The 25,002-nt window shown below is 42.1% G+C and overlaps 1 protein-coding gene across 10 annotated transcripts in view; it reads left to right on the top strand.

The window, feature by feature from the left end:
- The window catches only part of PJA2 (praja ring finger ubiquitin ligase 2), a 75,009-nt gene that overhangs the window by 40,671 nt on the left and 9,336 nt on the right, over positions 1–25,002 (top strand). For 8 of the 10 annotated variants that reach the window (XM_039338387.1, XM_039338392.1, XM_039338389.1 and 5 more), the window contains 3 exons: positions 1,849–2,034; positions 2,637–2,748; positions 15,985–16,026. In XM_039338387.1, coding sequence (XP_039194321.1) covers positions 1,849–2,034; positions 2,637–2,748; positions 15,985–16,026 — 340 coding nt within the window. Of the gene's footprint in view, positions 1–1,848; positions 2,035–2,636; positions 2,749–15,984; positions 16,086–25,002 lie in introns of all 10 variants that reach the window. The other 2 variants (XM_039338395.1, XM_039338388.1) reach the window with 2 other exon arrangements.

Raw genomic sequence — 25,002 nt, forward strand, 5'->3', positions numbered from 1 at the left:
TCTTCCACCTGTATTGAATTCGTTTCTTCTGAATTTCTATACAGGTAATCCTACCAATATAACTCCAAGCTAAAACCTAATGCACCATAATCTTTTCTTTCTTTTTCTTCCTGAGATAAAAAGTCATCAGCAAGACAGTTCTAGAATTTAATTAGACATCCGATTCTTAACAGTATTCACAGCATCTATGGATATTATGTCATCTTTTTCAGAATATATTTATATAACTTCCAATGATCTAATGGTCTGTAATAATACAGTACCACTTATTTATTTGTCTTTCTGTACTTTATAAAAATATTTTCAGAATTTCTTTCATTCTCCATTCATGGATTTTCATATAGATAGTGTTGACATGCTTCATATACAATGTTATTCTTTTCCATTTCAGTTTTGCCTGTTTCTTTTGAATCATATGCAACCTTTGTGCTATGTTAGAATCATAAATTTCATTGTATTTTCAGCCCACATTGGTTACAGTAAATAATTAGGAAAATTAAAAAAAAACCCATCTCCTAATTACAAATATCTTAGTTTTTGACTTGAGGGAAAAAAAAAAATTAAGATTGATGGTTGAGATCCACATCCACATTTTCACATTCTCAAAAAGAATAATATTAAGACATCAGGTTTCAATGAGATCTGACTTTTTATTCAGGCGTTAGGTCCCAGATGTTACAGGAGTCCAACAGTTAACATCTGTTTGTAATGTGCATTTGTTATATGATAGCTTGGTTTCTTTTTGTATTGGACTAATTTAACTACATAAAAAGAGATATATTTATTACATTCATTTTCCTCATTCATTTTCCTCTGTTCAATTGTGTCTGATTCTCTGAGACTGCCTGATCAAGTCCCTACAATTTTGTTGGCAAGGTTTTTCAGAAGAGGTTTGCCATGTCCTTACTCCTCTGGCTGAGAGAAAGTGATTGTCCCAAGGACACCCATCTGGCTTTGTGCCTAAGGCAGGACTAAAACTCATGGTATCCTGGTTTTTAGCCTGATGCCTTAATTATCACACCAATCTGGCTCCTATTACTATCATAGATCAGCTTAGAAACAAAATGAAAACATTAAGTGTAAGGCAGCAAGAAATAATCACAAAAGTGCCCAATAGTTTTAAAATTGGTGTGGTATTTATTTAGTACAAAACTTAACCATGTTAAGAGAAATAAATAAAATCATATTGATTTGATAGTAACTACAAATAAATTGAATCTAGGCATCCTGGAAATCTAGATAGGGCAGTATTAGCTGCAACTGGAAATCTTTGTGATGGCAGCAGTATAAAAGTACATGGGTTAGGTTTCAGGAACTGTTTTCTCCACGGGCAGAGTCTTTGTTTACACTGGTCTCTTTTCAGATCATATTTTGGCTGTTTTTAACTATATTATTGTTTTATTACAGGGATTTTTGCTTGTTTTTTGTTGTTGTGAACTGTTAATTATCCAGAATTATGTATCTAAGATGGGCAGCCATAGAAATAAAATGTATTTCTTTTTTTTATTCCCCACTAGAATAATTATTTATCTGTTTATTTTTTTAAAAAAAATACATAATAAACATTTTGGGTTATTGCTGTGCTGTATCCTGTGCTGTATCTTAAGATAAAAATATATACACATCACATATAAATATAGTTCATAAAGCATTGCATTTTAGCTGTGCTGTTGAACTGTGCTGCCTATTATTTTTAATGTGATGTCTGTTGAAAATAGATTGCAGGTATTTGACTGTTAGCACTCAGTATAAATAAAGAATACTGTACTTTCTGTACTATTTGCTTACATGTAGTTTAAATTTTGTATTTGCTATATTTTGTATAGCTTTTCTCATTTTTATATAAAGGGAGCAGGCCTCTCTAGAGGATGGAGAGATTCCTTGGTTGCAGTATCATGAAGAAATTGAAAGTAGCAGTGATGAAGAAAATGATCAAGCTAGCCATTTTGTACATCCTGGCTTTTTTATGTTGGATGGGAACAACAATCTAGAAGATGATTCCAGTATGAGTGAAGACCTAGATGTTGAATGGAGGTTGGTAGACTCTTTACTTTAACCTAGGTAAATAGTGATCAGGAACATACTGGCTCATATTTTATTTGAAATAGAATTGCATAATGAAACTCTTCTTCCATGATAAATGTAAGAGCTTCTTGTTAATGTCATATCAGAAATATATGACAATGCTGAGCATCGGAACCAAACTGGGCTTAATAGTAGTTGCCACTTGCTCCCTGATTGTCATCCTTTACACCAGTGGTTCTCAACCTTTCTAATGCCGCGACCCCATAATACAGTTCCCCATGTTGTGGTGACCCCCAACCACTTATACATCACCGGGTGCCAGGGGTGTGGCCAAAGAAAAGGGGTAAAAAAATGGCGGACAGCCTTGTTTGGCGACCCCCATGAAATGGTCGTTCGACCCCAAATGGGGTCCCGACCCACAGGTTGAGAATCACTGCTTTACACTGATTAAATGCTTAATGGTTTGAAAAAGCACAAATTTGATTTTTTTTCACAATGTATAAATTAATAATGTAAGGTCATATTTATTCAGAAACAAACTTTTAAGCATCACTGAACATGTTTTCATCCCTACTTAGAGATTAAAAAACCAACACTATATTTTCCTATAGGTTGCTGGATGAATTTGGGGATGGTCTTGGTGTTGCTCAAGCAATTTCGTATGTGGATCCCCAGTTCCTTACTTATATGGCTTTGGAAGAACGATTGGCACAGGCTATGGAGGTAAGTTTTAAGATTCGACATGGTGAGAAAAAACATGGGTTAAGTCTGCTTATCATTAACTTCCATTGTGGATTTACATTTTTTAATTATGTAATATAATATCATAATGCAATACATCTTTTTATGTAATCACTGTATCACAATTACTATAGAAAAAGTAACTGCAATATTGATGGTATTTACATTTCATCCTTAAAATTCAGTTACTATTTACCAGTCACTGTGCTGCATACTGGTAATATCTGCACAAAGGGTACCATTCAATGTTGTGATAATGTTGCCATAACTTTTTAGCCTTCGTGCATAGCCTGCTAGATGGCACTTATAGCATTCCCCTGTTGAAAATAATCAATTTAGGAAGGCACTATCGACACATGTATCTATAGGCTCCAGGAATTTTAAAAATGGATCAGATATAACTAAGAGAAAACACCATGACCAATTGGCAAGGCAGGTCATTCTGGTTGCAGTAGGTGAATGCTATAAGTCAGAGGTCCCCAATCTTTTGGGCACCAGGGACCGGTTCCGGGGAGAGAGGTTTTTCCACAGACCAGAGAGTGTGTGGTTTTATGTGCTGCCTGCATCCTGCAAATGGGGCTTTGCTTGTTTGTGCGGACTGTTGGCTGGCATGCCGTGGCCCGGTACTGATCCATGGACCGAGGGTTGGGGACCCCTGCTATAGGTAGTCTTTGACTTACAACCAGTTGCTTAACAACCATTTGAAGTGACGAGAGACTCAGGAAAAATTACTCATGAGCCATCTTTGAAGTTACAGCTGCCACACCACCCCCAAGTTCATGTGATCATATTTTGGGCACCTGGCAACCTGTTCACATTTAGGACTGGTTGCCAAGCTTCCTGCAATTATGTGATTGCTATTTGCAATCTTCTTTGTCCACTTCTCCAGAAAGTCAACCAGGAAGCCAGCAAGGAAAGTTGGAAGCTGCTGCTGCTGCCTGTAGAAAAAGATTTCCCTTCTTCCCTGTGCATAGGATTGAGAACTCCATCACTGGGCTGGAGAAAGGAAGCTTGCATCCTGAAGATCCGAATTTCTTTCCAGTGTTCCTACCATTCATAAACATGGTGTTCACTAGCTTTCCAGCCAGAAAGCTTACAAACACAATGTTTGTGAACAGTAGAAAGGCTCTCTTTTCTTGCCTTTAGAAACATTGTGAGACTTGGTGCTCTTCTCATGATTGTTCTGATGGCTAGAATGACCCTCTATCTACTGTTCGGCTGGACCCTCTATCTTTCTGGCTGGAAAACTAGCAAATGTGCTGTTTCAGACAGTTAAAAAGGCTGGAAAGGTTTTTGTGCCCTTCAGAAAGACTGCATTCTCTAGCTTTCTGGCTGGAAAGTGGGGAGGGGGAGCACGGCTTCAAAGTCATGGTGCTTGCCTATAGACTAATAGCCTAGGTCAGTGATGGTGAACCTTTTAGAGACCGAGTGCCCAAAAACTGGCCCCGCTCCACCCCACCCCATCCCCCGCCCTGCCTGCCCACAGGACCACTCACCACCTCCAGGGCCCGCCACAGATCGCCCAGGCAGCCCAGCAGCACCAATAGCGGCCACGCCCTCTGCCCGCACCCCGCAGCATCAACTGCGTGATGGGGCGTGAGACCAAGTCTTGTCCACACTGCCTGGTTGCCGTGTCCTTGGCTGCTCTGCTCTGCATGGACCATGCTTGGGGGCAACTCTCCTCGAGGGGGGCTGCTGGTGAGGGGGTTGTGGGGGGAGGCAAGGCTGGGGCAACCACAGAGAGGGCTCCAAGTGCCGCCTCTAGCACACGTGCCATAGGTTCGCCACCACTGGGCTAGCTCTCCCTTAGGCATGAAATCTGGCTGAGTGACTTTGGACCAATCTCTCTCTCATCCCAACCTACCTCACAGGATTATTGTTATAGGGAAATAGGAGGCATATATAAAAATATAATGATAATGATGCACCTGGCTATTCTATGAGTCAAGTATATAGGTGTTTTAAAAGTTGAAGAAAAAAATATTCCCGTATCATCTGATGTGGATTGAAGGTCTTAACTTTGTGCATTTGTAAATGTGCTCCCAATTTTTGCAATGTGCGTGCACCCGTACTGGATGGTTTGCATCATTCCATCATTCTCCCTTGCTAAAAGCTAGTTTTGCAGCCAGCAGCTTTTTATTCAGTTGGAAGAAGATGTCTGGAGTAAAATTAACAAGGCAAGTAATCCAAATACTCCTACTGGGGAAAATTAAATACATATTTTCTAACTAAGCCAAAAAGTTGTGTTCATAGAATTGCTCCGAGACATTTTTAATGTGAGTCTCATGCAAGGATGGTCTTCTGAAAGGGAATCAGGATTTATTCAGGTGCACTACCACTTAGTTATGCAAAATAACTTCATGAACCTGAAGAAGACAGCTGGACAATGAATCAATTCATATTATGTATTCAAATTTGCTGCACTTAGTATCAGAGACTATTACATTCAGAATCTACATTAATTTTGATCAAACTGTAAATGCCTCATAAGTCCAATTAGGTTAATGAAGACAGTCTTTTGGATCTGAAATAAGAGGCACTGGGTGTGGTTTTGTAATGGTTACAGAGTTAGGAAGCCTGTAATGTTATTTACTTGTTTGTTAATTTGTTAATTTAATTTTAATGTTACCCAATTCCAATTGACTATTGACAGCTGACAGAATAATATAATATATAATAATATAATATATTATATAATAATATAAAAACAAAATAGACAAGAATAAATTGCAGAATTATTACAAAACAGCACTACAGGCAATACATCAAAAAATAAAACATCACAAACATAATTGCGTACTGATGTCAGGAATTATTTTTCTTTGGTGCAAAAAATGAGGGTGCAGAGGCTGGAGATGTAGAAGGACAAATGAAAGCTTCCTTCAAATTGTAGTCTGGAAACTCATTTAAAATAGCAAACTTTTGTATATATATGGGATGTTGCCTTTTTGCCTGCAAGGTGGGCTGGGAGCTTCTAGTTGATGGTACAGGTTAAGTGAAGAGGCAAATTAACTGCTCCCTTTTTCCCCAGAGCATCAGCAAAATCAGTGCACTTTTTGTGCAGGGAAAGAGATTCATGAGGAAGAGGGGGAAGAGAGGGATGCTTACAAATGGCGGCACTGATATTTTTGACATGGAAAATAGTTCTTCCTTCCCTTCCCTTGATGTTTGAATTATGCGCCCAGTACTATTGGAATGTGTAAGGAAGCTATGAATATAGTGACAAGAATGTTGTATGATCATTTATTTTTAGTTGCAGAGTAGTTGTACTTTGTATAATAGAACTAACTCATAGTGATTGCCTATCAATTGTTTCAATTAGCATGAGGTTTTCTAATAACTGGGTGGATAATTTAAGATGATGCACTGTAGTCTCGTCTATAAAATTAGCAGTTGTGCCAGAATCTAAACGGGAGCTATATTTCTCTGCCTAAGAGGGAGTAAAAAATTACAAGGATATTAAAATGCTCTAGCCTGTTATTACCTATTTAAGTTCATATTAAATGACCAAGAATCCTCCTGCAGAACTCCAGAGGAGAACCTACAAAGCGTCTCAAAGACAAGGTACTGGAGTAATTTGGCCATTTACTTGTGAGGTAACTTGCAGTTCCACTGATATGAAACTTTTCAGGAGAAGAATTAACTTCAGCAGGGCAAGCCTGTAAAAGCATAAATCAGGGTCTCTGGTTTCCTGCTGCAATCAGAGAAACCCTATGTGCATGGGTTACTTCCAATAGAAGAGAATATATGTAATTCAGGGTTGAGTTTTTCTGTCTATGAGTTTGGTAGCTTGCTGGCAGACATTTACATATTACATAGGTAATATCATCTGTACTAATGTACTAATGAGAACAGGGTTTGCTTCTTCTTTATATAAAGCAGCTTGTCCTGCCAGTGTTGTGGTTGTATGGTTTTCTCCTTGATAGTTCGTTGATTAGGTTATTGTTTTCTGCTTGATTGGTTGTCTGGTGTTAATCCTTGCTTATCTGAATGTAGGTTGCTGGAGAGGATGTGTTCTGATGTTTTTGTTTCCGACTTAGTTTTTTTATCATCTCTTTTCAATATGGCTTATGTCTATGTGTTTACTGATGGCTGATTTGTCTGAATGCCAAGCTTCCAGGAATTTCCTAGTGTTTTTGGATTTAGTTTGGTCTAAGATGTTCAGTTTTCCAGTTGAAGCTATGATTGAGTCTATCTATATGTTGTAGGATATGTTAAAGAATTTTTACTGTAACTTCTGACTGATAGTTGGTGTTGATGGATGCACTCTGCTAGTCTGTTCTACTATCTGTCCTACATAGTGGCTGTTATACTCTTTACACTGTATGCTGTGGATAACTTATATTTTTCTTCTGGGCTATTAGATTTTCTGATTAAGATGCATTGAAGGACTTTAGTTGGTTTGTGTGCTATGGTGATACCATGGGGTTGTAATAGTCTGTTGATTGTTTTTGAGATATTTGTGATGTATGGCAGTGTTACGTTTTTCATAGCTTGTATTGGTTGTGCTATAGTGGGTTGAGTAGTAAGGCACTTTGTGGTAAAGTTGTGTGGTATCCGTTTTGTTGGAAAATGTTGTGTAGGTGGTCTATTTCCTTTTTCTGATGTTCTGGTTGCTGCAGTGCATTAGAAAGTAGATAGTGAAGCAGAAGTATTTTGATCTTAGTGAATTTGGCTAGATTGGCTGTGTTGTGTAGTACCAATGCCATTGATTCTTTCGCTAGTTCTGGATCTATGGAAGTAAAAAAATACTCTGACATCAAATGAAAACATATTTCATCTTTTTCTTTTTTTAAGTTTTTGATTTTTATGGAAGCATTGTAATGGGGAATATTGACTCCCCTCTCTGAGATGTCCAAGCTTTTTTGTAAGTTCTTTGGCTATGTTGTATGTTATGTTTCTTTCTTGTATAGCTATGTTTCTTTCTCCCTAAAGAAAATTTAGAGAGATTATTTCATGTGTTGTATGTTGGGGTCCCTGGTAATGCTATAATTGAATAAAAAGATATGTGAGACTTGTGTATTTTGAGACATCCATACAAGCATGGGAAGATGATCCACTGCTTTTCATCTGCCTCTGTTTTTCTTTCGTGATTTAATCTTTCTTAGTTAAGTTGTTAAGTTAGATCTTGATCTGTTTGCCTGGTTTCTACATTGGATTGGTATTTGCTGAGATGTGTCTTTTGTCCTCCCAGTAATTCTTTGTCTTTGTGTAAAGCTTGAATCAGTATTTAGCATCAGTGTTTGCCACATATTATTTTCATAACAATTCAACCATTTCTTATTTATTTAATGTTATATTTCAATATTATTTGGGGAGATTAACTAAAAGGCAATAAAGTTAATAAATATTATTGAAATAATAGACAATCATGACTCCTTTCAGAGATATTTCCTTATTTAAATAGAGAAACAGAATAACCATGGTTAGGCAAAAGATTATGGGAATATGAGCGACTTCCAACTTTCTGTTAGTTTTCCCATTGTTTTACCAATTCAGTGGACAAATAGAAGTGAGCAATTCTGAAAACTTTAAATGCACACATATTTAAGCTAAAAAAAGCTTCACTGATTTTAACAATTGCAAACATGATGATACCTTATTTTTTTTTCTTTGTAAAATACAAAATTGCATATAGTATTCTATCACCAGATCTTGAATGGTATAGGAATATTTAACTCATACCTTTTTTTCCATGATAAAATAACTGTATTTTTCACGATAAATATTTTTATTTTAAGTCAACTTATGCTGACATTTGAATGCTTTCCCAAATGCAATTTTAGAATCTGCATATACATATAAATAGAAAGATGTCACATTTGTATCTTCTGAAAATGATTGTATGTGTGCTTAAATATTAGATTCTAAATATGGACATTTTTCTAAACCAGGGCTTTTCAACCAGTGGTACGGGTACCACCTGTGGTACATTGGCACCTGGCAGGTGGTACTCGACCATCCTAGAAAAGTAGTAGTGGGGGAGGGGAATGAGCTGAACCGGTGGCAACACCACACAAGCCTGAGCGAGAGATGGCTGGAGCTGCAGGGCTGTCAGGGCTCAGCAGAAGCGCCAAGATCAGTGCCGCTTTCCAGCTGATTGGCGCTTCGGGGCTGTCAGGGCTCAGTGGAAACGCCAGGATCAGCACCAGGATCCAGTTGGAACTCAGTGCTAATCCTGATGCTTCTGCTGAGCCCAGAAGAAGCGCCAATCAGTTGGAATGTTGCAGCATCTCCAGGGTCTTGTGATTTACATTCAGATGCTTGGCAACTGATTCATATTTATGATGGTCACAGTGTCCTAGGGTCATGTGAAGTGATCAAAACCTGCAGCAACCACCCAGCAGATGGGGGGGGGGAAATAAAAACCAAACACCCCCCACCCCATCCCCACTGCCAATCCTCAACAGAAATGCTCACAACAATGAAAACCTCGGACAGGAGGAAGAGCGCTGCCGGGTGGGCAGGCAGATGTCTTGCTCGGCTGTGGCTTGGGCACTTTTTTCAGTGTCGTTGTAACTTCTAAGAGTCACTAAGCGAACTGTTATAAGTTGAGGACTATCTGTACTTTATCACTTTTTTCATTTTTTGGGGGGGGGGCATCAAGTTTTTGATACCTTGCTAGGCGACTGGTGGTACTCGGATGTTGCCATATTCTAAAAGTGGTACAATGGGTGAAAAGGTTGTAAAGCCCTGTTCTAAACCATCAGAAAAATGGTCAGAATATAAATAAAAGCATGAGTTATTGAGAGCATTGGCATATTTGCTTTGTATTTAAAGACAGTTTAAAATGAATTTTAAAGGTCTTTAATACTCTACTACATATGCCTTCATATTAACAGCTTCCAAGTATTTAAAATGTCAAAGAAGCAGATGCCGTTTTATATGCTTCCTCATTACCTTTGCAAACATGTTAATAGCAAAGATGTTAATAGCAGCAGCAATCTGCTGACAATGTTGACACTTGTCATGTTCTGGCACTGGACTTGCAGTTGTTTTAATATCCTACTAATTCTTCTCTGGACTTTTTAAAATACTATTGATTTAAAAACAGTGGCATCTTTTTCGCTCCTAAATAAAAATGTAAGTTGAAGCATACAGAAAACACAATATTATAAATCCATATAAGTAAATCCATATAAATGATTTTGCTATTGCACTTTCATAAATGCAATTCCTTTTTTTAGTACAGTTGAATAAAATTAAATATTTTATTTTAAATGTATGTGCCACTGCTTAATATTCCCAGCTAGGCAGTAAAAAATATTTAAAAATCATCTTAGCATGATCCCAGCACAGTACTTCAGTTATTTTAAAGTAGGTCATCTTGCTGGTAAATGGATTATCTATTTCAGTTGAATTTAAAACAACATTCTGTTTAATCTGTTGCCAAAGACTCCTTCTATTTCTCACATTAAAATGGATTTCTATTTCTTACCACAGTACATATCTTTTATGTAGAGAAACCATTGTTAATTGCTAATAGTAATAATTCCTTTTAGGAGATTTTGAGCTTCCTGAGCTTTGTGAAAATACTGTACAACTTTCAAGCCAAGCAATGCATGAGTCTATACATTAGCAAAATGTGCATTCTTTGAAAATATTGAGTATGCTTGATATATCTAGAAAAGTATATATTTCAGTAGAAAAACATAACACCAATGTAACCTGGAAGATTAGTCATGGCAACTGAACTTCTTTTCTTTTTTGGTTTGAAACATTTTGCTGCTTAGTCTAGTACCGTGGTGGCGAACCTATGGCACGTGTGCCACAGGCGGCACAAGGAGCCGTCTCTGGTGGCATGTGAGCCATTGCTGGGCCGAGCTGTTGCCTTCTCTTCGCACATGGTGGTAGTAAAAGGCATGGGGGGGAGTGGCCTGCCTGGTTAAGCTGCCTTGCCTCGGCCTCATGGAGCTATGGCGGAGGCGGCGGTACGGAGGCCGATCCAGACAGCCACGCAGGGCAGAGGTGCTGCCCAGGGCCAAAGGGGAGGCCGGGCAGATTGTAGGCACCGGCAGGGATGCTGGCGCGAAGGCCGATTGCACGTATGAGCGGGACAACTGTGCAGGGCAGAGACAAAGACGAGCCTGGCTGGCCGCAAAGGAAACAGGCAGGAAAGGTGAGCGGCACGTCTAAAAACAAAAAAAAGGAGAGAGAGCGGGAAAAGTGACGAGCCAAGTCGGGAAAGGAAATCCGGGATCTCCCTGACCAGCGCAGAGGGAGCGCCCAGCCTGCCTGGCCTACATTTAGGAAGGGGGGAATAAAGAAGGAAAAAAGGGCAGGATTTTCTCTGCAGGCAACCCACAAAGCCTGAGGCCGGGCTGAAGGAAGAGGTGGCGGCGGCAGCGCTTTCTCCCTTGGGATCACGCGATCACATCTGGAGGGAATGCAGGAGGATCTCCCAGAGCCCGACCAGGGTCTTTCCAGCTGCGGAGAAGGGAACCAGAGCTGAGCAGAGCCTCCGTCTGGCCCGCCGCAGCTCAGAACCTTCGACGGTGCTGATTTCCACACTCCACCCGTCAGCGCGCCTCACTCTTCCCAGGCATAGTGAATGCCATTTTCATTCCCTGGTGTCCGTTTGCTCCCCTCACTGAGCAGCCGGCCAGGGAATGGGCTGTATGAGCCACCCTTCACCTGGAAAGGAGCCAGAGACAAGCCCGAGAGAAGGAAGCCACAGGACGGACTTCGTTCTTCCTACCATCCCTTAATCCCGCCAGCAGGTCCTCCCAGAAACGGCTGGAAGTTCTGATCCCTCCACAGAAGTTTCCCGTCCCTCCACTGCCCTCCTTCTATGAGGGCGCTGGTTAAAGTTTGGAGGAGTTTCCCACCCCGCTTTATTATTTTTGGGGGAGGGGATTTACCAGGAACGGTGCCTCTCCCCGGGATGACCAGAAGGGATCCCCTTCTTCAAACAGAGCCCCTGAGGTCGGCTATTCGGACAGCTCCCCGTCCGATCCAAGTGAGCCTCTCTCAGCCCCAATCCTCACTTCTTCTGAATCAAGGGACACTTTCAGGGCAGCCTTGCACCAGAAGAGCCCCCCTGATTCTCTTGCCCTGCACCTCCTCCTTTTAGTCTTCCACCTCACCGGCTGCCAGGCTCCTGGTGGGCCTGCCCCGCCTCAGCAGCCTCAGCCTGCCCCCGCCACCCCAATCTCTACTTCAGCCCCAGCACTGCCACCAACACTGCTGTGAGAAGGTACCCCAAGCCTTTTTGCCAAGCTGCCCGGCAGGACGCCTATCTTTTGGGCGGGGCTGGAGGGGAGGCCGCAGTGCCTTTGCACTTTGCAGAAGCTCGCTGTAGGCAGGGGGGAGGAGGCGCGTGTGTTTGCATTTTGGAGGAGGCAGGGGGAACATAGCACCCATTTGCGCTTTGCAGAAGCTCGCTGTAGGCAGGGGAGAAGAGGCGCGCGTGTTTGAACTTTGGAGGAGGCGGGGAACGTAGCACCCATTTGTGCTTTGCAGAAGCTCGCTGTAGGCAGGGGGAGGAGGAACATGTTTGCAATTTGGGGAAAGGGAGAGAGAGAAAGGAAAGAGGGGAGGGAGGAGGAAGGAGATGGGAATGAGAAAGGGTGACAGGCAAGGAAGGAAGGAAGGAGATGGGAATGAGAAGGAAGGAGGCACCTGACCCTGGGGATGCTGCAAAGATCAGAAGTGAAAAATGGTCATAAGCCACTTTATTGCCTTTGTAACTTCAAGCAGTCTCTAAGTTAACTGTTGTAAGTTGAGGACTACTGTACTTTATCACTTTTTTCTTTTCTGGGTGGGGTCATCAAGTTTTTGACACCTTGCTAGGGGATTGGAAAAACCCTGAGTTAGAGTACTTGGATTGCAGCTGCTTTCTTGCAGGTATGTGGAATGGCGTGTAACCCACAGGTTTTACAAAGTTAAATGAGAAAGTTGGTTACAGCTTATTAGGAAAGATAAAATAAACCAAGAATGGTTTATTGACCATTCTTCGTCCAGATTTTATATCAGTTGCATCTGCTAGTACAGGCATTCTGCTTCAGATTTCTGTTATTTTCAGCATCTGGCAAAAGGAATGAGTACTTTTCCAACAACCTATAAAATCCAAGACACTGTGCTTTCATTGTTTAATTCCCCCCTCATACAGTACTGGCCAAAATTGTGGAAACCTTTTGGGAAAAGTGTACAGTAGAAATGCCACCTTTGGTTAAGTTTCCAGCAATTTTTCTTCTAACTTCTTTATAACTGTAACCTTGTTCGCTTAATAATGCTATTTTACATCACTTTCTGGGTGATCAGTCAACTCTTTGCACCATTACTTTAATTTTATTTCGTTTTACAAGCTCACTAAATGAAAGAACACAAAAAACCTAACCAACCTGATAGCGATTACATAACACACTGACAAATGTCCTCTTCTCAACTTCAATACATGACATCAATAACTGACTCCTACTGTGATCTTGTAAAACAAAATAAAATTAAAGTAATGGTGCCTCCTGCCCACTGCCCCACCCACAGAGACCCTCTGGATCTCCCCTGCCTGGCCCCCACAGGCATCCCTCCTCAGGAGCAAAATTGAGGTGACCACACCCACCCTGGCCACGCCCACCCATACTGCCATGACTACCATAGCCACACCCACTCGTTGGCCAAGCCCACTTGGCCACACCTGCGCGGCACTCGGCGATGCATAAGTGGGTTTCAAGTTGCAGTTTGGGCACTCGGTCTCTAAAAGGTTTGCCACCACTGGTCTAGTAGCTTCTTAGTTGCCATGACTCAACTTCCAGACAACTGTACTGCGAATCTTCATTGACATATTGCCAAACACCAGTGTAATGAAAAACTGCTAGTCCAGTGATGGCGAACCTTTTAGAGACTGAGTGCACAAACTGCAACCCAAAACCCACTTATTTATCACTAGGTGCCAGGTGGGCGTGGCCCACTGGGTGGGTGTGGTCAGGGCAGAATGGGTGGGTGTGGCCAAAGTGGGCATGGTCACCTCGATGTTGTTCGTGGGCAGGGATTCCTGTGGGAGCCTGGCAGGGTTGGGGGAGATCCAGAGGGCCTCTGGTGGGCAGGGCGGTGGGTAGGAGTTTGTCCTGTGGGGTGAGGGGAGCGAGGCAGGGCAGGGTTGCCATTGCCATGGGGCAAGGCATGGCAGGGGCCAGGGCAGCTGCTGTCTGACACCATCGGCCCCCGCACACAGAGGCCAGCAAATGCATGGGGGCCGATGGTGTCCGTCAGCAGCACAGCACTCTGGGGCTCTGCAGCCCAGTGTCAGCAGTTCAGAGAAGCTGCCTCTGACCTCAACGGCTGGCTGACAGCTGAGGAGGTGAGGCAGTGGGTCGTGCCTGGGAAAAGGAGAGCATACGAGGCTAGGAAGGACGGGACGAGGGGAGGGAAACCAGACGTGTTGGGATGCATCTGGCCATGTGGGACCTCGGCAAGTTAGCGGGTGGCTGATTGAAGAGGGACAGTTGCTATCTCCAGGGCATGGCGCCCATGCCCACAGAGAGACCTCTGAGTACCGCCTCTGGTACACGTGCCATAGGTTCACCACCACTGTGCTAGTCAAATATTATTTTCTCATTTAAAACATATAATCACTTCTCAAGATAACTGCTTTAAGCAACTTGAATCCATACTAAGAGATTTTTAGGACTGTATTTATAGTTATAGTTAAAAAATAAAGATGCATTATAGCCAAATAAACTTTTATACAACAATATAAAATGTTAAAATTGTTATGCTTGTTATATTGTAAATTATGAAATAGCATAATTTTTCATAACTAGCTTTCAATATTTCATTAGTTGCTTCTGATATGTTAAGTCAATCAGTTGAGAGTAAGATATAAGGTGCTGTATATCATTAACACTAACTGAAATTACATAGAAATTGTTGAGAAAAAACACCATGAAATCAAGGCAGTAATTCATGACACAAGGAAAATGCCCATAGCTAATGCATTTCGTCTTTTACACTGCCTTTGTAAATGTAAATGACTTTTTTGGCATCATGTCCAGCTTAGTAAAGTGTAATTAGCATCTTGAATTGGATGGGTTTTTGAATTTCCAAATAATTTTGTAAATTTTGACAAATGGTAGGAAATCTTAGAAAGAGGAAATACAAGAAAGGGTAAATGAAAAAGAGACTCAACTGCATCTTCTGTATTTTGAGATTTTGTCTGTATTAAATCATATTAAACTTGCTTTGAACATTTTCTCCAGGTTTCATTGATCGGAAAATGTTTGAAGAACCTTGTATATGAACATTATTCATTTTGACAGTTTTAATATATGTGCTTTGATAGTGACAATAAAAACACCTCTAGCTAAACCTAATACTTGGAGGTTATAATTTGAAACAAACAACCTAAAATAGTTTACCAGCAGATACAAAACCATTATGTAAGCTTTCATTTAGTTTGAGAGGGGAGATCCCTTCAGTTGTGGAATGGGATGTTTAGGCACCAACCCTTGGCCTCAAAGCAATCTCGGACAGCCTTTTAAAAAAACCCTGTGGAGCGGCAGCTTTCCATTTTGATCCCTCTCCCTATTGTTGCCTCGGCGCCTGGACTCCAGACTAATGTGAACAGGTAGTCAGCTGCCTCCTTCCCCACCCCGCACCTAGTCCTCCCAGTTTGATGCCAAATGGGCAGTTTGGCTGCCTCCCCACCACGCGCCATCACTGTTCACCCTCTTGCAATGCCAGCAGCCACGCACCATCACTGTTCACCCCCACGACACCAGCAGCCGCATGCCATCACCATTCGCCCCCCTGCAATGCTAGCAGTCGCATACCACCGCAGCTCTTGCTCTCTCCCCCAGCTTGCCACTGATCATATTGCATGCTGCCCCTCCCACAGCTCCCACAGCTCCCTCAGTCACCCCCCAGTGCCATCGCTGCCTCCCATCACCTGGTTGGTTGGGGGCTGTTTGTTCCGTGCAACCAAAGGCCAGGTCAAATGGTTTCTGGGCAAATGGACAGGTGGAGGTCCAGGGAGAATGACCGGGGGAAGGCCAGCTGAGGAGAAAAGCTGGCTGTAAATCAGGTGAGGCGGGTAGCTGGGGGCAAAGGAGGCGTGTCCAAGGGTGGTGTCTAAATATCCTAGACCCCTTCAATTGTGCCAGTCCCAAAGCAAAAGTATTTTCTAACTTTAATAAATAAAATTCTGCAATTAGATATGGGGTACAATTTTTAAGAAAGTTGTGCTCCTCCCTTCACTAACCTGAATCTTTTCAAATTCAGGTAACAAGCATGTTCATGGAAATGACTTATCAGCGTCTACAGGTACTTGCAATTTCTGATTGCCTACATTCCACATGTAGATAATATACTTAAATTGAGAGGTAGGCAGCATTTTATTTGTATTTATTTAAGTGTAAGTTACTTATGTGTGAATGTGCAATGCATTTTAAGAGATCATTGTTACACCAATTTCTATATGTTTAAGGAAACGTTTAACCTCAACTGAAAACACATTCTTTCCATAAGAACTATATTTTAATAAAATTGCTTTACAAACAGTAACTGTGTATTCATACTGAAGGCTTTAAATTCTGCACATTGTAATAATAATAGCATCTACGATAAATATACCTGAATTTTACAAACAGAGAAGAGGATTCACTAAAGTGATCTTGACAGTTTGATTTCATTCAAGTAGAATTAATATAAAAATTAGCAAAAAAAAAAAGTAACCACATCATTTTGACTTTCGCCATTAGTTACATCAATATCGATGCATTAGGAGTGAAGTCTTGATGCTTTGCCTACCACCCATAATAACTGTTATTCACAATGATTTCCCACTTATTTTATCTTAATCTAATTTAGCATTAAAATATGAAATTGCTGTACATTTTAAGGCCACAGAGCTCTACAAGGAAGCTTTCTTGAAACAAGAAGAAAATTTAGGGAGATTATTTCATATCATTTCATTAATGGAATTTTTGTATGCTTTACTACTTTAAAGTATTACTGCTACATAGATATGTATTATCTAGGGAAGTGCCACTATTAGCATAAGAATGCCACTAAGTAAATATTTAGCCTTATGTTATAATGCTACAATGATAACTTTTGTCAATCAGAATAGAGCTGGAAGAGACCTTGGAGGTCTTCTAGTCCAACCCACTGCTCAAGCAGGAGACCCTATACCAGTGGTGGCGAACCTATGGCACGTATGCCAGAGGCGGCACTCGGAGCCCTCTCTGTGGGCACACATGCCTCCCCAGCCTCGCTTCCCCCCAACACCCCTTCCTCACCAGCAGCCCCCCGGAGCGTGGCCCACACGGAGCAGCACAGCCAAGGACATGGCAGCCAGGCAGCATAGACAAGACTCTGCCCTCACGCCCCATCCTGCATAATTGATGCTGCGAGGCATGGGCAGACGGCGTGACCGCCATGGCACTGCTGGGCTGCCTGGGCGATCTGCGGTGGGCTCTGGAGGCAGTGAGTGGCCATGCAGGCAGGTGGGGTGGGGGCGGGGCAGGGCAGGGCAGGGCAGGGCAGGGGGTGGAGCGGGGGCGGGGCCAGTTTTTGGGCACTCGGTCTCTAAAAGGTTTACCATCACTGCCCTGTACCATTTCAGATAGGTGATTGTCTGGTCTTTTCTTAAGAACTTCCAGTGATGAAGCTACCTAGAACTTCTGAAGGCAAGCTGTTTCACTGGTTATTTGTCCTCACTGTTAGGAAGTTTCTCCTTAATTCCAGGTTGCTTCTCTCCTTGATTAATTTCCACCCATTGTTTCTTGTCTTCTCTTCTGATGCTTTGGAAAATAAGTTGACCCCTTCTTCTTTGTGGCAGCCCCTCAAATACTGGAATACTGCTAATGTCCCTCCTAGTCCTTCTTTTCTCTAAACTGGCCATACCCAATTCCTGCAACAGTTCTTCATATGTTTTTGTCTCCAGGCCCTTAATTATCTTAGTTGGTCTTCTTCGCACTTTTTCCAAAGTCTCAACATCTTTTTTGTAATGTGACGAAAACTGGATGCAGTATTCCAGGTGTGATCTTACTAAGAATTTATAAAATGATACTAATACTTCATGTGATGTTGATTCTATGCCTCTGTTTATACAACCAAGGATTGTATTAGCTTTTTTGGCTGCTGTTGCACACTGCTGGCTTATGTTTAAGTGATCATCCACTAGGACTCCAAGGTCCCTCTCACAGTTACTGGTTTTGAGACAGGTTTCACCTAATCTGTACTTGTACCTAATCTGTACTTGTACCTTTGTACTTTGTACCTACCTAAGTGTAAAATATTGCTTTTCTCCACATTAACTCTCATTTTGTTGGATAGGGCCCACTGTTCAAGTTTGTCAAGATCTTTTTGGATCCTGAGTTTGTCTTCTGGGTGTTGGCTATTCCTGCCAGCTTAGTGTCAATTGCAAATTTGATGAGTTCCCCTTCTTTTCTCTCATCTAAGTCATTTATGAAGATATTGAAGAGTACTGGGCCTAAGATGGAACCTTGTGGTACCACACTGCTTACTTCCCTCCATGTAGATGTAGTACCATTAAGGACTACACATTGAGTACTTTTTGTCAGCCAGTTACAAATCCATCTGGTAGTGATGCTGTCCATCCCACATTTTTCTAGTTTACCAAGAAATAGGCTGTGGTCTACTTTGTCAAAAGACTTGCTGAAGTGTAAGTATGTCCACAGCATTTCACTGGTCTGTTAATTTAATCACTTTGTCAAAGAATGAAATAATATTAGTTTGGCATGATCTGTTTTTAACAAACCTGTGCTGGCTACTAGTTACAACTTTATTTGTTTCTAGATGTTCACAGAACTGTTTTTTGATTATTTTTTCCAGTATCTTCCCAGGTATTGATGTTAGGCTGATTGTTCTGTAGTTTCCTGAGTCTGTTTTTCCTTTTTTGAAGATGGGAACCACATCAGCATTTTTCCAAACCTCTGGTAGTTCCCCAGTGTTCCAGGATTTTTGAAAGATATGGTACAATGGTTCTGAGATAACATCTATCAGCTCCTTCAGAACTCTGGGATGTAATCCATTATGTCCAAGTGATTTATATTGATCAAGGTCAGACAGGTGTTCTCTTACCATTTTCTTTCATATTTTAATTTTTATTTCCAGTCTGTCTTTTATAGTTATGTTTTGGTAGGTTGGGCTATAGTTTCTTTTTGCGTAAAGACTGATGCAAATAATTAGTTAAGCAGCTCTGCTTTCTCCCTACTGCCTGTTACTTTCTTACCATTTTCTCTTTTTTAGTGGACTGACTGTTTCCTTGACCTTATTCTTGTTATATGTTGAAAGAAACTTTTTTTTTATTATCTTTGACTTTTGTTGCAAGTCTTTCTTCATTCTGAGCCTTTGCTTTCCTGACTTCATCTTCGGACTGTCTGCTGATATTCTGCTTAGTTATGTGTCTCTCTTTTCATTTTTTATACTTATCTTTTTTGTCTTTCACTTTATCACAGAGATCTTTGTGATACATGCTGGTTTCTTCTCAGATTTCTTATCCTTTTTCAGTGGTATTGTGTTGGACTGGGCTTTTATGATCATACTGAGTGTTTCCCATGCTTCTTGAGTTGTATTCTCCTTTAGAATTTTTATCCATGGAATTTTTCTTAGGCTCTCTCTGAGTTTGTTAAAATCAGTTCTTTTAAAGTTTAAGACACTGGTTGGATTATATTCTATTTCTTATGTTTGCATTATATTAAATTCCAATATGATGGGGTCACTCTTGCCCAAGGTTCTGGCAACTTGAACTCCCTCTATCATTTCTTCTCTATTAGTAAGAATTAGGTCCAATATAGCTTTTCCTCAATCCCTCCTTTTAAGCTACTTTAAGTAGAATGTTAAGGTGTGTTTTTTAATGGAAATATTTTCTTTATCTAAATTATTAGTAGCAATAGCATTTAGGCTTATATACTGCCCCATAGTGCTTTATAGCACTCTCTGGGCAGTTTACAGTGAAAGCATTATTTGCATATTGCCCCAAACAATCTGGCTCCTCATTTTACCAACCTTGGAAGGATACAAGGCCACAGTCTTGAACCCGGACAGGATGGAACTACAGCCTGTGGGCAGAGTTTGTCTGCAATACTGCACTTTAACCACTGAGCCACTAGGGCTCTATCTATCATATGTGGATAGGGATTTTAACTTAACTGATTTTCAGTTTTACCATTATGCATATATTTTAACTTTAGTTTTTTCAGTGGTATGCAAATGATAAAAAAAAGCTCCCAGTTGGGCACAATTAGAAAGTTATATGACCCCTTTCACTTCATAGCAGGGGGATATCTTCACTTTCAGCAGTAACACTGCTCTATTTCTTGTTTAAAGGCTATGGATATTAGCATATATGAAGTAGTATTCACTTAGCAATGGTGATTGGAACTGGCAACTCTGTTGCTAAGTGATGCATTAAAGTACATCACATGACCATGCCAACTTAAAACAGCAGTTATGACAGTCACAGTTGCTGCCGTTAGATGATTCCTGCATATTCACAGCATCTCAGGACCATGTGATTGGCATTTGCAACCCCCTGTCTGCTTTCCCACAGATTTTACTTGTTGGATGCAGGCAGTGAAGGTGATCACGTGACTGCAGGACATTGCAGTGTCATAATTGTGAGCCTTTTGCCAAGTACCCAGCGTGTGATCATCTGACAAGGGTGATATGACTGTCCAGCTATAGCCACCCTCAGTCACCTTTGTTCAGGCTCTTGTAATTTTGAAAAGTCACTGAACGAATGGCCATTTATCAAAAGACTTAAAGTATCTTTTTAATGCATGAGATGAGACTCAATAAAAGATTTTGTTTTATGTTTGCTGAGTATAAATGGGTTCTTAATATTTTTGTCTTAGAGAAAAACACTCATTTAAACTACATGTTAGGTAAAAGGATTTTTGATTGCTGCATAAAACATACAAGATAGCATTATTTTCACCATATTTTTCTTATAATTTGGTTAAAGAACAAAAAGCTTTTAAAACACTTCTGTAGTTACCATGCTTTATCCGTAAGAGTTATTAATTATTGCTTCTGGCTTTTTTAAATATTAGGCCTTGCAAGTTGAAATTTAACTTGCTTAAAAGCCAAAATATTTCAATAAGTAAATCACTGTTGTTAACCAATGAAATTCATGAAACCTGTCTCTAAGTTTAAATTAGCATTTTTGACAGAAGATGTCACTGAAGGAAGAACAAAAATTCATCTTTAATTTCAAAAATATATTTCAAGATGTCTTTCTTTTGATAGCTATCAAGCCTGGAAGTACAGATAGTCCTAAAGTTACAAATGTAGAGGAGTTAGCCCATTCCATTCCTAACTCGAGGATTCGTAGGAGTGAATCTCATACCATGAATGTGATTTACTCCCAGCTTTCGCCCATGCATTCGCTACTTTAATGGGTGGGCGAATGCACGGTTCGTTAAGTGAACATGAGGTATCTCAGGGTGGGGAAGGCCATGGGGGGACTAGTGCTTCTGACCACCCAAGGCCTTCCCTGACCCACTGAAATAGCTCATGTTCCCTCTCTTGAGGGCCCACAATTGCTCCCCCCACCCTGCCATGCTGGGTCACTTACCTTGTGAAGATCTGCCTCCTCTCCAACCACTCTGTTTCTTTCTCTGTTCCCAGCAAGAGCAGAGGGAGGCCCCCGAGGCTCAGAATGGACCTCCAAAAGCATGTGGCTGCTGCCCATGGCCTTCATTCTGGGCCTCCGAGGCCTCCAGGCCTCAGAGGCCCAAAATGGGCCTTCGGAGCCCTGCTGAAGCATCCCCCAGCGTCCTTTCCTGGCAGCAGTGGCCCAGAAAAGGCCTCCAATGCCTGGATCGGGCCTTGGTAGCCCCACTGAAGCATTCCCCCAACATCATTTCCGGGCAGCAGCAGCCTGGAGAAAGCCTCTGACACTTAGAAATGATGTCGGGGGATGTTTCAGTGGGGCTCTGAAGGCCCGATTTGGGCATTGGAGGCCTTTTCTGGGCTGCTGCTGCCTGGAAATGAAGCTGGGGACGCTTCAGCCGGGTTCTGGAGGCCCATTCTGGAGGCAAAAGCCTCCCCCAGCTTCCGTTCTCCCCTAGCTTCCATTACGTTCTCTGTTGCAGAGAACTGAGGCCTAAATTACCATGAGATCATGCGAGATCAGTAGCAGGAGATCTTGTGCCACTGATCTCGAATGATCTTGCGTTACTTTAGGCCACCATTCTCTGCAAATGCACAGAAGGAAGCGGTGAAACAGCCAAGAAAGTGAAGGATCTCTCGATCTTTGCAAGGTGAGTATCCATAGGCCTAGAGGGGGAGGAAAGGAATAGCCAGAGTGAGTGTTGCGGTGCCACTGCAGTCATTTATAAGGGCTAACGACTGCTGTGGTACAGCAACATTTGTAATTTCTGGACTTTTTTGTAAACACCAGGGGGTGCTTATCGCATAACTTCGACCGTTCGCTAAGGGAACGCTCATAGCTCGTTGATTACCTGTATAAAAAGGAGATACACTTATTCATTTCTTTTGCTTTTGCCTGAGGTAATAATAATAATATAATTTCAAGTATAAATATAGAATGTATACACTTCAGGTGGAATTCAGATGGGACGGTACAATTTCAATAGGTAGTGCTTTTCTGTAAATATTATAATACAGTCCTTAACAGTCTAACATTACAGCTTGACTCTACAAGATAAGCTGAGTATAGTACCCTGCCATTGCTCATGTCCCATAACTGCTTGCTCCAACACATCTTTCTATTCAATATTGCTCTGAATAATAAAATGTCCTCAAATGAATTTTGAATAAAACCTTTGAAACCATATCTGGAAAATTAACTTTTTGCCAATAGGAAATAGATAACTTGTCTTGACTATTGGCTGGAATGTACATATGTAACCCAAACAATTTTTTTTATTAGAAGAATACATTAAAAAGTGCATTTAAAAAAAATAGAAAATAATTCTTTGATAGCTCTTAGTGACTCATAATACATAAAGGTACTTAATTTTTTTTAAAGAAGCATCCTAATTCGTTCACCTGAAAAGATGCACAAGTAGTTCTCATTCTTAATTTCTTTTATCTATTGCTTGAGAGGGGGTGATTGTTAGTATAAACACCATGTATAAATTGATAGACAGATTTTTGTGTATCCATAAAGTTAATTCTTTTAAAGCTTAAGTGGCCTGATTACCAATACTGTGATTGGAAATTTCAAAGCAATGGTTATTTTATTCCCCTTTGAACAGAATATTGACAAATTTGCAACTCTTCAGAGTAGAAAGAGAATGAGTATCGGTATATTTCCTAAGAAGTAGCTTTTTTTCTCAAGAACTGGTACCGGGTCATAGATCACATTTTAGGAAATACTGTTTTATAGTTTTGTGTGCATTCTGATATAACTGCAGTTTCTATAGCTTGGATTGTTAGAAATGACTTTGTAACAACTGGAAGAAAGGCATATTAATTTGGAATTAATTCTGAGCTTGATACAGTAAATTCTTAAGACTGTATTTTCAGAGCCAAAATCAAAAGTGGGCAAAATTCAGAATATTCTTTACTAGCTTTTATATAATTAAGTAAGAAATGGTTGAACTTTCTATTGAACTGATTAAACTTTTCTATTTCATCCCAGTAAATAATGTATTTGGCTAACACCCCACATTTATGCCACTGGCAGTTAAACATGAATAATGTAGGCTTTCTTTAACCAGGAGTTTTGCGCTGCGGCAGCCTCCCCTTTGTCCTCCGCACTGGCCAAAGCATTGCCTGACGTTCCAGCTGACGGGCGCGTGTCAGCGGCCCTTGGGGGCCATGCAAGCCCTGGCAACTGCTCCAGCCGAAGAAGCAGGCTGCTGGGAGGCGCCGCAGCACCAAACTCCTGCGCCCATCAGCTGGCGACCCCTGGACCTGCACCCGTGAGCTGGAATGTCAGGCAACACTTTGGCAGGTGTGGAGGGCGAAGGGGAGGCCCCCACAGCGCAGAACTCCTGCACCCATCAGCTGGGAGGTCTGGCGACGGAGCCGGCTGATGTGGAGGGCAATGGGGAGGCGGCGGCTTGGTGGGTGGGGTCCACCTGCCCGCGAATGTCGGGCCCACTCGCCCCATCTGTAAAAGAAAAAATCTTCCGCCCAAGCATAACGCCAGCAGTTCTGTGCCACAGAGGATTGATATACGGAGGCGCAGTACGCGGAGCAGTGGGTGCCGTGGGAGACGGCAGGACAGGGAGGATGGGTTACCTGCATCCTACCAGCCGAATTCTGAAAGCTTGCCTGAATGAAGAATTTTAGGGGGTGTTGAAAGCGAGACAGACTGAGGGCTGTATTAAGACCATAGAGATGGCTGCGTAAAGAGAGTGGAAGGGAGGCGAATTTGGGGTGGAGCAGAAAACGGGGGGGGGGGAGGCATTAGGAAATAAGCACCAAGGTACATGGTGCCTGGCAAGGGATTCCCGAGTGTTCCGCAATTGTTTTTCCTCTCTCCTCTGCACGAGAAAAACTTTTGCAGCGTAAATCTTAAACCAGGTGTTCCTGTGAGGTGGCGCAGGAGGTTCTTGGGAGAGGCGAGGACAAGCTTGGCGTTTCCTCTCTCCCAATCCTCTACCTCTTCTTCACCCCCTTCCCTGGCCTGCCTGCGATCTGAGCTTGCGGCTCTGTGGCTTTTCTTTGCCTAGCCTAGCCAAGCTTTCTTCCACCCGCCCCATTCCCGGGAGCGCCGAGGAGGTATGGCAGAAACACATGAATTGGGATTGTGGCGCCCTTGGGAAGCTGATCATGCTTTGAACCTTAGGAGAGGGGGGGAGTCCCTTCCTCCTTCTTTCCCTCTCTCCCTGTCAAGCCCCGGCAGGCTCAACATGAATGGGCTGGGGGAGGGGTCGAGGACGACGTGCAGGGTAGCAAAGGAGATAGGCGCCCGGTGCCTGGGCCAGACCTCTCAGCTGACAAGCGCAAGTTTGGGGGGTCGCCAGCTGATAGGCGCAGGAGTTCGGTGCTGCGGCTGCTTCCCCTTCGCTGATCTGAGTGTACGAGAAGTCAAACCAGTTGCTGCACAATGAGTCCCTGGGAAGGGCGGGGCCTTGCTCTGCGCCTGCACTCTTCACGAGCCTCCTGCAGGGCACATTTGGTAAAGTTCGTGCAGGCTGCCGCCAAGCAGCATATTTTCTACAAACAAGTGAAGTGAGAAGGAGCGGAGGGGGGGAGAAAGGCGACGCCGCGGGGGGGAGGAAGGCGATGCCGCATACCACCAGCCAGGTGGTCGCGTACCACAAGTGGTACACGTACCACCGGTTGAAAAGC

The sequence above is a fragment of the Crotalus tigris genome, unplaced genomic scaffold (genome assembly GCF_016545835.1).
Source record: "Crotalus tigris isolate CLP2741 ecotype Arizona unplaced genomic scaffold, ASM1654583v1 scf7180000017700.2314712, whole genome shotgun sequence".
NCBI lineage: Eukaryota > Metazoa > Chordata > Lepidosauria > Squamata > Viperidae > Crotalus > Crotalus tigris.